The sequence below is a fragment of the Prionailurus bengalensis genome, chromosome A1 (assembly GCF_016509475.1).
Source record: "Prionailurus bengalensis isolate Pbe53 chromosome A1, Fcat_Pben_1.1_paternal_pri, whole genome shotgun sequence".
In the NCBI taxonomy this organism is placed as follows: domain Eukaryota; kingdom Metazoa; phylum Chordata; class Mammalia; order Carnivora; family Felidae; genus Prionailurus; species Prionailurus bengalensis.
The window spans coordinates 27,818,089-27,832,837 of NC_057343.1; the positions used below are offsets into that span (position 1 = coordinate 27,818,089).

The window sequence follows — 14,749 nt, forward strand, 5'->3', positions numbered from 1 at the left end:
TGACTCCTGTGTTCCTGAACAGCCTTTGTTTTTCTTCTCAGAAATAAAAATAAGCTTCAGGTACTGCTTAGGGAGGCACGGACTTGGAAAGAAATGCATCTCTGGAATTCTATGGTATCAGTCACCAGTTGACAAGCTGTTTAATAGGGTACCATTAATGAGCAGTAGGCATGTCAGTGCTTCTAAAGTCACTGTCTCTATTGCTTATCTCTGATATTAACTGATCAGCTACTTGGAATATATATATATAATACATATATAATATGTATTATATATATTATATATATATTATACACATATATATTATACACACACAGACACACACACATATACACACATACACACACACACACAGAAGAATATAGCTTTGCTAGGCAAGGCCCACCTTCCAGAATCTACATGTGTGAGGCATTGTTTGAGTTCTCTATATGTTGGATGCAGCAGCATTTTAGCTGAGCAGCAAAGCAGTACAAAGGGCTGAAGGAAGGACGTTCCAGGCAAGGATGAGAACAGTGGATTTGGGGCTTCAGCGTCAGATAAACAGGAGTTTTAGATCCATCTTTGCCTCATGATCTTGTCAAGTTATTTCACGTATCCAAGTCCATTTCCTTATTCACAACATGAGGATAATATCTACTTCATAGAATTTAAAGGTTAAATAAAATAATAGAAATAACATGCCTGGCAGTTTAATGCATTGACACTGCCGTAAGTGATGTAAAGTCTCCTCTTCCTTGGTTAGCTTATTCTGAGTCCAGTTGGATCTCTGTGCTCTCTCCTTACCAGAGTCTAGTTAGAATTGTTGCCAGTTAGTTGGAATATCCTTGAAAAACATATTTAACTTTCCTCTGTTTCAATCCTTATCACTAGAAGAATAAACCATGTTGATTATCTCTGAGGGGACATTTTTTTAAGCTTAATTAAACAAACATTTAGATCATCCTTTAAAATGTGCTGGATGATTATGCTTATACTAGCCTTCTTTTTATATATCCCCAGGGACATCGTCAGACGATATGCATAAATCACTCAGTAAGCAAGTGTGTATGGAGAGCTTAGTGTATGCTTAGTACAGAGGTTGAGTTATTAGAACCAGTCCCCTGGTAGGGAGACTAGTAAATTGTGGTGGTGATGTTTTTTCCTATGATTTTTTTCCCTCTACATTCACAGGCCAGAAGCTGGGCTTACAAGGATTCTCTAAAGGAAGAAGAAAATAAGAAATTGCAAAAGATGAAGGAGGAACAACGTCAGAAGGTAGTCACAAGACCTTATTGGTCACTGCTAATTGTTTGCTTGTAGTACTAGATAATTTTTAAGGTTTTCTGAACAGAAATACTTACATATATGAAAATTGTGACAAAACCCATTAAATATAAAAGGTGAGATTTTGGTGTGTTTTAAGAGTATGGTGGGGTGTGGTCAAAACTTTGGGTCAAAACTCTCATGACACTTAGCCTCATGGGGTTTGCCATCTAGTATGTGTGCTGGAGGGAGGCCAGCAGTTTGCAGAGACGTTCTGATTTGCAAAATGCAATCACTGTCACTGCCATTTTTTCAAACCAAAGATGTCTGAAATTACAAATCATGTCCAGAGAATAATGAATAATAGATATCCATACAAAGTTATGAAACTGGCTTAAATGTTCACCTAAAAATACACCTGTTATACAACAAAAGATACTCCACACATATATACGAATTTGTGAGGTATTCCAAATTATTTTGAGCAACAGAAATCAGGGAAATGAAGGCAGAGCTTCGTAAGAAGAGCGCTTAAAGGGTAATTCTCGTCAGAATCTAAAACTTCTGGTATGTTGACTGAAAACATTCAATGTTGTGACTTGATGGTCCTACCTGCCTTTCCTACATCTGCTCAGATGGGGCCAGTGGCTCCTCAGCAAGGGATCAGACGATGATCAGTGGTTAGCTCCAAGGCACCACCTCATTCCAGATCCTTTAAAGAAGCAAAATAGACTATTCAGCTAGTTGGACACCATTACCTTCCCCATCATTATTTTCCAATTTGCCATATTGGTGGCTGATAAATCCTGTCCTTTTGTCCAGAATCTCTCTCAAAGCCATTTCTTCATTTGTACAATTAACTTGACTCCTAACTCCCATTTGATTTCCTTGATTCAGTTCAAATTATTTTCCTTATGCCTTTGCTGCACAACATAATTTATTATAGCAATTGTGTGTAAAATCGTTTTATGAAATAGGCTGTATGTATCGTCACTGCTATAATTTGACCCTTCTAAGTGCTACCCTCCTTCCAACAGTGGTCCCTCCTTCCTTGTTTGTTGTTTCTGCCAGCATGCAGTCTAAATGACTGTGTCACTCAACTGCTTTGTGCATAGGAGGTAATAATTAAATTATTGAAGGAAATAATAATGTAAGTTGTGTATTTAGTTATTAAGTTACTATGTAAAAAAGGAAGAAGCCAGAAAACATTTTTATTCCTTGGTGGGTTTTTTTTGTTTTTTTTTTTTTAATTTTTTTTCAACGTTTATTTATTTTTGGGACAGAGAGAGACAGAGCATGAACGGGGGAGGGGCAGAGAGAGAGGGAGACACAGAATCAGAAACAGGCTCCAGGCTCTGAGCCATCAGCCCAGAGCCTGACGCGAGGCTTGAACTCACGGACCGTGAGATCGTGACCTGGCTGAAGTCGGACGCTTAACCGACTGCGCCACCCAGGCGCCCCTCCTTGGTGTTTTTTTAATATCTTTGTTTTGACAAAGACCTAATAATGAAAGCACAATTAAATAATATTATAGTAATAGTCAGCAGTAATTAGCACATAGAAGCTAAGTCTGGTATATACTCGTGGTGTATTTTCAATAATGTCTGTCAAGGGATATGTAAATGTTAGTCTGTTTCTGTGACCTTTGAAGTCAATATCAAGTCCTGAGGTGTTTAGATACTGAGGAGAATGTTGTGAAGTCAGCGTAGGATATGATTTATATAAAAATAACTTCTAGTGAATTTTAAATAGCACTTTATAAAGTTTGGGGGCATATTTGGAACGTGAAAACCATTAAAAGTAGAACATTTCACAAAGAGAATGCTCAACAGATTAGAAAATCAGATCTGGGATTTAATTTTCAGGTTGAGCAGTTATTTTAAACAGTGAGAATTAAGCTTTTTATTTCTTAATCTTGTTTTTCTTCTAGAGTTAGACAAATATTGATACATACATATTTTCTGGTTATTGACTGAGCGTATGTTTCTTTTGCATAAATTATTTCCCTTTACTTACTGTAGCTTTCAGTAAAATGAATAACTTTGACATACACATAATTCCATCATTAGAGTTTTCAGCATCAGTAAAATATATGAGGGTATTTACCTTATTTTTATTTATCTTCTTTTTTCCACTCTATTATTTACATGTCCACATGTCCATTATTTGATTGGTAGAGTCTCATTCCGTATCACTTCAATGATTTAGCTTAAAAAAATAAGGATCATGTTTATGGTAAGAAGATACAGGAAAAAAAACATGTATAACATCACATCTATTCATGTGTTTGTTCTTTTCATTCATTCAACAAATATTTAGTGAATTCCCGCTATGAAGTGAGTCATCAGCAAATAATCTAGGTTAGGTTGAGATGATAGCACATTTATTTTGTTCTGTGTCTCTTTCATATTCTTTCATTACTCTGGGAACAGTAGGTTCTTCCTTAAGGTTACCCTTTCAGTATTTTACATTTGATTCAGTTTCTTCTAGAAATTTTTTTATAATTCCCCTTTCCCCCTATGCACTCAATATGTTCTTCTCTTTTCACTACTTTGTGTGTGTGTGTGTGTGTGTGTGTGTGTGTGTGTGTGTATGTGAACAGTTATACTTACTCTTGCCTTTCTAAAATAACCCCTTCCTTGATTCTGCTATCCTCAGAGATACTATCTTTTCTGTTTCTACCAGAAAAAAAAAAGACAAAGACTAAAGGTAATCTTCCTGTAATCACATATTTATTAGCCATTTTGCCCTTTGTTCCTTATGTTCTGGTTTATATTTAGCAATGATCATACTGAAACTGCTCTCCAAAGGTAAATCCCTTCTGACCATTCAATTCAGTGGTCTTTTGCAATCCCTGTCTCTCTCTCTAACTCTGTAACAGTATTTAATACCACTTTAAAGCTTTCCTTTTCTGGCTTTTTTTTCACTCTATTACTCTGGTGCATCTACCTCAGAGTAATCTATCCCAGTATTCAGCCAGCCAGCCAGCCAGCCAATCAACAAACATGTATTGAGCTCCTATTATATTTGGAGTCTTTTGTAAGGTGCTAGAGCAGGATAGACCAGAACCCTAACCTCCCAAAGTTTACTTTTTAATGGAGGAGATAGACAATTAAAAGGAGACAGAGAAATAAAACACTATATTTTTAAATTTATAGTGATCAATCACTTTGTAGTAATTAATGCTGTGAAGGGATATATTGTGTGTTGTGATAACTTCAGGGTGATGTATTGAATGCTATCGATTGCCTGCCTTTCTCTTAAAACACTGATTTTTTTTCCTCAGTATACATTTTACTTGGCATGGGCCATGTTTCAGAGAAGGCAGGCACTTCCTGGTTCCAGGGATCCAATCCCAAAGGATCTAACTGCTCCTGGGAGTTCCATTCTCCTCAGTGTGATTGGTTCAGCTATGGACATAGGAAATAGTTCCAATCAATGAGACTTACAGGAAACCTGTCATTTAGTTCAGATTTTTTTCAATATGAAATGGACCAGTCTTCCTATTCGGTGATTTTCAGCTTTATTTCTTTTTTTGTCTTTTTATTTTGTCCGATTCTACTATTTTCTCTGCTAGCTTTTTTGTTAGAATTTGGCGATATCTTTTTCTATCACTTAATTTGAACCTCTCTGTGTCATTTGGTTTAAATTATATTTCTAGTGATAAAAGGTGGCTGATTTTCTTTTTACCCAGTATCATAGTCTCTTTTAATTTAGTATATTCTCATTTATTGTGATTACTAGTGCTTTTGCACATATTCTTGGTACATAATTTACTTTGTAGCTATATTTTCTTGTTTTCTGTTCTTTATTTTTTTTTTTTGACTCTTTGAATTTCCTCTGTTCCATTTATTTACCTTTCCTCTTTTCTTTCCTCTCCTCTTTCCTTTCCCCTGGCTCCCTTCCCCAGTAGTAAGAAATTTCAGTGTTTTTATTATTTTATTTTTTACTTTCTATAATTTATTTATTTTTTATAATTTACATCCAAGTTAGTTAGCACATGGTGCAACAATGATTTCAGGAGTAGATTCCTTAAGCCCATTACCCATTTAGCCCACTCCCCCCCACACACAACCCCTCCAGCAACCCTCTGTTTGTTCTCTAAGAGTCTCTTATCTTGTCTTCCTCCCTGTTTTTATATTATTTTTGCTTCCCGTCCCTTATGTTCATCTGTTTTGTATCTTAAAGTCCTCATATGAGTGAAGTCATATGATATTTGTCCTTTTCTGACTAATTTCTCTTAGCATAATACCTTCTAGTTCCATCCACGTAGTTGCAAATGGCAAGATTTCATTCTTTTTGATTGCCAAATAATACTACACACACACACACACACACACACACACACACACACACACACCACATCTTCTTTATCCATTCATACATTGATGGATATTTGGGCTCTTTCCATACCTTGGCTATTGTTGATATTTCTGCTATAAACATTGAGGTGTATGTGCCCCTTCGAAACAGCATACCTGTATCCCTTGGATAAATACCTTGTAGTGCAATTGCTGGGTCATAGGGTGGTTCTATTTTTAATTTTTTGAGGAAACTCCATACTGTTTTCCAGAGTGACTGCACCAGCCTGCATTGCCACCAGCAGTGCAAAAGAGATCCTCTTTTTCCGCATCCTCCCCAACATCTGTTGTTGCCTGACTTGTTAATGTTAGCCATTCTGACAGGTGTTAGGTGGTATCTCATTGTGGTTTTGATTTGTATTTCCCTGATGATGAGTGATGTTGAGCATTTTTTCATGTGTCGGTTGGCCATCTGGATGTCTTCTTTGGAGAAGTGTCTATTCATGTCTTTTGCCCATTTCTTCGCTGGATTATTTGTCTTTTGGGTGTTGAGTTTAATAACTTCTCTATAGATTTTGGATACTAACCCTTTATCTGATATGTCCTTTGCAAATATCTTCTCCCATTCTGTCAGTTGCCTTTTAGTTTTGCTGATTGCTTCCTTGGCTTTGTGGAAGCTTTTAATTTTGATGAGGCCCCAGTAGTTCATTTTTGCTTTGGTTCCCCTTGCCTCTGGAGACATATTGAATAAGAAGTTGCTGCAGCCAGGGTCAAAGGTTTTTGCCTGGTTTCTCCTCGAGGATTTTGATGGATTCCTATCTTACATTTAGGTCTTTCATCCATTTTGAGTTTATTTTTGTGTATGGTGTAAGAAAGTGGCCCAGGTTCATTCTTCTATGTCGCTGTCCAGTTTTCCCAGCACCACTTGCTGAAGAGACTGTCTTTATTCCATTGGATATTCTTTCCTGCTTTGTCAAAGATAAGTTGGCTATACGTTTGTGGGTCCATTTCTGGGTTCTCTGTTCTGTTCCATTGACCTGAGTGTCTGTTTTTGTGCCAGTACAATACTGTCTTGATGATTACAGCTTTGTAATACAGTTTGAAGTCCGGGATTGTGACACCTCCAGCTTTGGTTTTCTTTTTCAAGACTTCTTTGGCTATTCAGGGTCTTTTCTGGTTCCATACAAATTTTAGGATTGTTTGTACTAGCTCTGTGAAGAATGCTGGTGTTATTTTGATAGGGATTGCATTGAATATGTAGATTGCTTTGGGTAGTATTGACATTTTAACAATATTTGTTCTTCCTATCCAGGAGCATGGAATATTTTTCCTTTTGTGTGTGTGTGTGTGTCTTCTTCAATTTCTTTCATAAGCTTTCTATAGTTTTTAGTGTGTAGATTTTTCACCTCTTTGGTTAGATTTATTCCTAGATATTTTGTGGGTTTTGGTGCAATTGTAAATGGGATCAATTCCTTGGTTTCTCTTTCTGTTGCTGCATTAATGGTGTATAGGAATGCAACAGATTTTTGTGCATTGATTTTATATCCTGAAACTTTGCTGAATTAATGGATCAGTTCTAGCAGTTTTTTGGTGAAATCTTTTGGGTTTTTCATATTGAGTATCATGTCATCTGCAAAGAGTGAAAGTTTGACCTCCTCCTGGCCGATTTGGATGCCTTTTATTTCTTTGTGTTGTCTGATTGCTGAGGCCAAGGCTTCCAAAACTATGTTGAATAACAGTGGTAAGAGTGGGCATCTCTGTCTTGTTCCTGACCTTATGGAACTGAGACCTTAAGCTCTTAGTTTTTCCCCATTGAGGATGGTATTAGCAGTGGGTCTTCCATATTTGGCTTTTATGATCTCGAGGTATGGTCCTTCTATCCCTACTTTCTTGAGGATTTGTATCAAGAAAGGATGCTGTATTTTGTCAAATGCTTTCTCTGCATCTATTGAGAGGATCATGTGGTTCTTGTCCTTTCTTTTATTGATGTGATGAATCACAGTAATTGTTTTGCGGATATTGAACCAGCCCTGCATCCCAGGTATAAATTCCACTTGGTCATGGTGAATAATTTTTTTAATGTATTGTTGAATGCAGTTGGCTAGTATCTTGTTGAGGGTTTTTGCATCCATGTTCATCAGGAAAATTAGTCTATAGTTCTCCTTTTTAGTGGGGTCTTTGTCTGGTTTTGGAATCAAGGTAATGCTGGCTTCATAGAAAGAGTTTGGAAGTTTTCCTTTCATTTCTAATTTTTGGAACAGCTTCAAGAGAATAGGTATTAAGTCTTTTTTAAATGTTTGGTAGAATTCCCCTGGAAAGCCATCTGGCCCTGGACTCTTGTTTTTTGGCAGATTTTTGATTACTAATTTGATTTCCTTACTGGTTATGGGTCTGTTCAAATTTTCTATTTCTTCCTGTTTCAGTTTTGGTAGTGTATACGTTTCTAGGAATTTGTCCATTTCTTCCAGATTGTCCATTTTATTGGCATATAATTGCTCATAATATTCTCTTGTTATTGTTTGTATTTCTGCTGTGTTGGCTGTGATCTCTCCTCTTTAAATCTTGCTTTTTATTTATTAGGGTCCTTTCCTTTTTCTTTCTGATCAAACTGGCTAGGGGTTTATCAATTTGGTTAATTCTTTGAAAGAACCAGCTCCTGGTTTTAATTGATATGGTCTATCATGTTTTTTTTGTTTTTTTTTTTGTTTTTTTGTTTTTTTTTTTTTGGTTTTGGTAGCATTGATTTCTACTCTGATCTTTATTATTTCCTGTCTTCTGCTGGTTTTGGGTTTTATTTGCTAATCTTTTTCCAGCTTTTTAAGGTGTAAGGTTAGTTGTGTATCTGTGACCTTTCTTCCTTCTGTAGGAAGGCCTGGATTGCTGTAAACTTCCCTCTTATAACTGCCTTTGCTGTGTCCCAGAGGTTTTGGGCTGTGGTGTTATCATTTTAATTGGGTCTGTGTACTTTTTAATTTCTTCTTTAACTTCTTGGTTAGACCATTCATTTCTTAGTAGGTTGGTCTTTAGTTGTCAAGTATTTGTTACCTTTCCACACTTTTTCTTGTGGTTGATTTTGAGTTTCGTAGCATTGTGGTCTGAAAATATGCATGGTATGATCTCAATCTTTTTGTACTTGTTGAGGGCTGCTTTGTGTCCCAGTATGTGATCTATTCTGGAGAATGTTCCAAGGGCACTGGAGAAGAATGTGCTGCTTCCACTGCTTTAGGAAGAAGAGTTCTGAATATATCTGTTAAGTCCATCCTGCCCAGTGTGTCATTCAAAGCCATTGTTTCCTTGTTGATTTTCTGTTTAGATGATCTGTCCATTGTTGTAAGTGGGGTGTTGAAGTCCCCTACTATGATGGTATTATTATCAATGATTTCTTTATGTTTGTGATTAATTATATATTTGGGTGCTTTCACATTTGGAGCATAAATGTTTATAATTGTTAGGTCTTCTTGGAGGATAGACCCCTTAATTATGATATAATGCCCTTCTTCATCTCTTTTTACAGTCTTTATTTTAAAGTCTAGATTGTCTGATATAAGTATGGCTAGTCTGGCTTTCTTTTGGTGACCATTAGCATGATAGATGGTTCTCCATCCCCTTACTTTCAATCTGAAAGTGTCTTTAGGTCTAAAGTGGGTCTCTTGTAAACAGCACATAAATGGATCTTGTTTCCTTATCCATTCTGTTACCCTGTGTCTTTTGATTGGAACATTTAGTCCATTGACATTTAGAGTGAGTACTGAAAGATATGAATTTATTGCCATTATGTTGCCTGTAGAGTTGGAGTTTCTGGTGGTGGTCTCTGGTCCTTTCTAGTCTTTGTTGCTTCCCACCGTCCCCCCCCCCAGTCTTTTCTCCCTTCAGAGAGTCCCCCTTAACATCTCTTGCAGGGCTGGTTTAGTGGCTATGAACTCCTTTAATTTTTTTTTTTAATTTTTTTCAACGTTTTTAATTTATTTTTGGGACAGAGAGAGACAGAGCATGAATGGGGGAGGGGCAGAGAGAGAGGGAGACACAGAATCAGAAACAGGCTCCAGGCTCTGAGCCATCAGCCCAGAGCCCGACGCGGGGCTCGAACTCACAGACCGTGAGATCGTGACCTGGCTGAAGTCGGACGCTTAACCGACTGCGCCACCCAGGCGCCCCTGAACTCCTTTAATTTTTGTCTGTCTGGGAAACATTTAATCTCCCCCTCTATTTTGAATGACAGCCTTGCTGGGTAAAGAATTCTTGGCTGCATATTTTTCTGATTCAGCACATTTGAGTATATCCTGCCACTCCTTTCTGGCCTGCCAGGTTTCTGTGGATAGGCCTGCTCTGAACCTCATCTGTCTTCCCTTGTAGGTTAAGGACTGTTTTTCCCTTGCTGCTTTCATGATTCTTTCCTTGACTGAGTATTTTGTGAATTTGCCAGTGATATGCCTGTTGATGTTTGGTTTTTGTTGGATCTAATGGGAGTCCTCTGTGCTTCCTAGATTTTGATGTCTGTGTCTTTACCCAGGTTAGGAAAATTTTCCTGTATGATTTTCCCTTCTACCCCTTTTTCTCTCTCTTCATTTTCTGGGGCTCCTATGATTCTGATGTTGTTCCTTTTTAATGTCACTGATTTCTCTAATTCTTAAATCATGCTGTTTTGCCTTAGTCTCCCTCTTTTTTTCTGCTTTATTGTTCTCCATGAGTTTGTCCTCTATATCACTGATTTGCTGCTCTGCCTTATCCATCCTTGCTGCTGCAGCATCCATGGAGATTGCAGCTCAGTTATAGCATGTTTTATTTCATCTTTATTAGCTTTTACTTCTTTTATCTCCACAGAAAGGGATTCTAATCTGTTTTCAACCCCAGCTAGTATTCTTATTATTGTGATTCTAAATTCTGTTTCAGACATCTTGCTTGTATCTGTGTTGATTAAGTCCTTGGCTGTCATTGCTTCTTTCTATTCTTTTTTTTGGAGTGAATTCCTTCATTTTGTCATTTTGAAGGAAGAAAAGGAATTAATAAGGTAAAAAAAAATTTAAATTAAAAAATTAAAAACAACACAAAATAAGTCAAATAAAGGATACTTGATCTTAGGTGTGTTATGGTCTGGTTGTTGAAAGGAGCTTGATAGATTAGAGAATAAAGGGAAAGATAAGAAAAGAAAAAAAAAAGGAAAATGTTTGAAAATTTGAAAAAATGAATACAGTGTAATAGAATAAAATGAAATTGTGGCAGTATAAAAATAGAATTTGAAATATTTACAAAAAAGGAAAACATTTAGTGGAAAAAAATTAAAGAAAAATATTTTTAGTAGAAATGTAAATAAAAAATAAATTTTTTCTCTTTCTGTATTCAAGTATAAGAAAAGAAAAGAAAAAAATTGAATAGACGGACCAGCAAACAAACTGAAGTACAATTGAAATTACATCAATTTCCCCTAGAAGTCGAACTATGAAGCACTTTGTAGTCCATAAACTAAGCAGGGTGGAGAGACTTGTGTTGTTCCTGAAGAGCAAGATTGGCCAAGTTGGGTAGGGCTTAGTGTAATGGCTCCATTCTCCACTAGATGGTGCTGCTCAGCTTACTGGGGTGGATTGTTGTGGCACCTGTAAGATGTGTATGTGCATGTGTGGGAGGGGGAAAAATTGCATCACCCAGCTACCCAGTCTCTAGTATTAGAACTCTTTGCTCTCCCCAACCAGCAATCATGCTCTTTTGTCTCTGGCTTCCATCCACTCCCCGCTTCTACACTGTCTGTGACCAATCTGTTAGGCTGCCAGGCGGCACTTCCCTCCTAAGTTTTATTTCAGCTGTGGCTGAGTTTCCCAACCCCTCACCTCTGAGGGACTGTGGCTTTGATGTGCTCAGCCCCTCTATGGGAGGGTCTCACTAAGCAATAGCCAAGTACCAGCCAACCCCCAGGAACATTTGGGAGACTGCGCTGCTGATGTCCAGAGACTGCGGCTGGGTGCTAGCCCACTCAAGAAAAAGTTCCACGATCATGTAGCAGCGGCGTTTCGGGGGTTATGGAAAATCTCAACGCACATCTGGTGCCAGGTTTCCCCCTTAATGTCCTTGTTCCATCTCCAGGTAATGTGGCTGTTCTCTGGGGTTCACTGGGACCTTTGCCTGTGGGGATGCTGAATAGCCTCTACCAGATACCCTCCCAGCAGGGCAACTGCCTCTGCCCGTGTGGCCTGAGGACCCCTCGGACCTGGCTCTCTGCTCCTGGAGATTTGCCCTTCCCACCAGAGCACCACCAGCATCGAGCTGCAGAGTTTCAGACTCTGCACTCCCTGTTTATAGAGTCTTAATGGGATTTAAATTCTCTCCTTTCTCCTCTCTCCCTTTTTTTTCCAGTCCCTTGTGTATTCTTTCTTTTCTCTCTAGCTGCTTTCGGGTGAGGGGCGGGGGGTGGTGAGGGGGGTGCTTTCCATGCTCTCCCCTCTCTCTGTCCTCTCTCTGCAAGCAAAAACAGGTCCCTGCCCTCTGCAGCTGTCTCCCCTGGTTCACCTCTCCATGCTGCTGGTACCTGCAGAGTTCTGTGGTTCAGGTTGTGCGGATTGTTGTGTTTATCCTCAAATCAGTTTTCTAGGTGTGCAGGATGGTTTAGTGTTGATCTGGCTGTATTTCAAGGATGAGAGGCACAAAAAAAAACCTTCCATGATGTTCTGCTATCTTGGCCCCTCCACCTCAGTGTTTTTATTTTTAATCTTGTATGACCTTTGACCCATTTAATTTCAAAATATATATCTCACTTTAGGGAATTTCTCTTATGTTTATTCTACTATATCGTCTCTGTTCTTTATTATTGGGATGTGTATCAAATGGATTTTGGAAATCTGTTCTTTATATCTCTTAATTGTTTTCCTGATACTTTCTGTCCGTTTGGCCTTTTTCATTGTGTTCTGGGAGAAATCTTTGATTAGATCATCCAGCTCACTAATTTATTTCATAAGTTTCCATTCTGCTTATTTGGCACATGTATTGAATTTGTTTCTTTACCAAGATTGCTGATTTGCTCATGACCATGTTATGTTTTAACAGTGCCATATTCTTTCTAGTCTCTTCATTGAGGGTAATTACACCAACATTAAAGTTTTCGATTTACTATTTTAGCTGTACTCTTTTCCTTTCCATTTTAAGTTTTATCTCCTGTGGTTTTCTTTCTTAAATGTACGATTCTTGGTTATCTTCTTTCTTTGGGCGTGCTGTCAAGTGGGGTATGTGGGAGCTCGGCTTCTGGGAGGAGTAGCCTGTTTTCCTCCTATAGTCAGTAGGCGTCAGGGACATCGTCCCGTTTCTCTGAGCCCGGACACCCCTCCTCTATTCACTGGTTAGCCAGTGGGCCATGTCCGTGCTGTCTCCTGTGTAGTGCAAGTGTGGGAGGAGAAAGGGCCCAGTTCCCAGCCGCTCTCACTGCACTTCTCCAACTCATCCTCTCAATGACCACCTCAGTATTCCCTCCTGGAGCTCTTTCAGAAGCACAGCTAACTCAGTCCAGTTTATCCTACACACGTGTTTCCCTGTGTAAGTTATCCTGCCTCCTTCCTACCATTCAGGAACTTAAACTTCTGATAGGCCAGTTGCACGTACCTATTTTGCATGTTTATTGACTTCTGTGTAGCCATTTGGAAAGTAAAAACAAGCCGAAAAGTAAGAAAACACTGAAATAAATGGGTGGCAGAGAAATTATTGTAGAATATATCAAAAAATTATGAGAGCATTTTATGGGGCGTGCTTGCAAAGTTGTATTTTGAGATGTTGTACTCAGAAAGGAAAAATCATAACTTTTAAATCCAATCAGTACTAAAAAAGAAATGAATTAAGCACCCAATCTAAGAATTTAGAACAAGAACAATAAACGACACTGAAGGAAGTAATTAAGATAAGAAACATAAATTCATAACAACTTCAAGAAACAGCTGTTATAAAAATCCAACAGTTTGTTTTTTGATAAGGTCACAAAATGAACAAATCTATGGCAAGTCCAATCAAGAAGAGATGAGTAAAAATGCAAATACGCAACATTAGAAATGAGGAGCCAGGACCGTACATTTGGAAAAGATTAAGCTTATATTACTAGAGATAATGCTATGTTAATAATTTGAATATGTGGATTAAGTGAAAGATTTTATAGGAAAATATAAAACTCTAAAATGACTCAGAGTTAAAATACATAAAGACAATTGCAAATGCATGTGATTTGTAAAGTTTTATGAGAATTACTCTCCCTCAACAAGCTAAACTTGGAAAATTTTACAGGCAAGTTCATTGGAATTTTCAAGGAACAGTTTTTTTTTCCTATGCTTTACAAATGGTTTTTGAGCAAGGAAAGAGATTAATTTAGAATTAATATTGAACTCGAATCTCTATATGTCACAACCTGATAAAGGGAGCACAAACATGGAAACTTGTAGAAATTAACATTTGAAAGAAAACTTTAGTTAATGATATTTTTTTCTCTTACATAATTTACCAAGGCAAAGTAAGGTTTATTCTAAGAACATAAAGATGACTAGCTATATGTTATAACTTTTTATATCTTTTCCCTCTGGTAGGGTAGGTTATGAAAGAAAACCCATTGGATTTTAGCAACAACAACAAAAAAAAGCGTTGATAAATTTTAATCTTTACTACTAATTAACAACAAAAAACCAATTATCATGAACTAGATATTTAAAAGATTGTGTTAACATACATGTAGTTTTCCAAACCAATAACCAACATTAATTCAATGGTGAAATATTAGAGCACTAAACAGTATCAGGATATCTGCAACACCTACTACCAACCAGTATTGTTCTGGAAATTCTAACCTAGTGCTTCATGGGTTAAAGTTATTTGATGGAAAAAAATTTTTTTTAAAGCTGAAAACTCTTAACATAGCGTGGAACAAAGTTTGGGAATTGTTTTAGCTAACTTGATAAGGCAAAAATACAAAACGGACCTTTTCTAATTATTGGAAATAAGTTATTATTTTTGGGTGAGAGCAATTTGCCTGTACAGCCTAAGAGAGTCTACTGAAAAATGATTAGAACAAATGAAATCAAAGAATTGGTTATAAAATAGAGGAATCAACAACTTTCTCAAATAGCAGCAAACATTAATTAGAAAATATAATAGAATAAAAAGTCCTTATCAAAAAGCAACTATGTGAAGAAATTACTCCATTCCCTCCCTTCCAAAAAAAAAAGTGAATAAGCCAAGAAAAAACCCCA

The 14,749-nt window shown here is 37.4% G+C and overlaps 1 protein-coding gene across 3 annotated transcripts in view; it reads left to right on the forward strand.

The window, feature by feature from the left end:
- Window positions 1-14,749, forward strand: part of EPSTI1 (epithelial stromal interaction 1) — a 99,604-nt gene that overhangs the window by 61,810 nt on the left and 23,045 nt on the right. For 2 of the 3 annotated variants that reach the window (XM_043579467.1, XM_043579458.1), the window contains one exon: window positions 1,171-1,254. The exons of the other annotated variant lie outside the window; for it this stretch is intronic. In XM_043579467.1, the coding sequence (XP_043435402.1) occupies window positions 1,171-1,254 (84 nt within the window). The remainder of the gene's footprint in view (window positions 1-1,170; window positions 1,255-14,749) is intronic. 3 annotated transcript variants of the gene reach the window in all.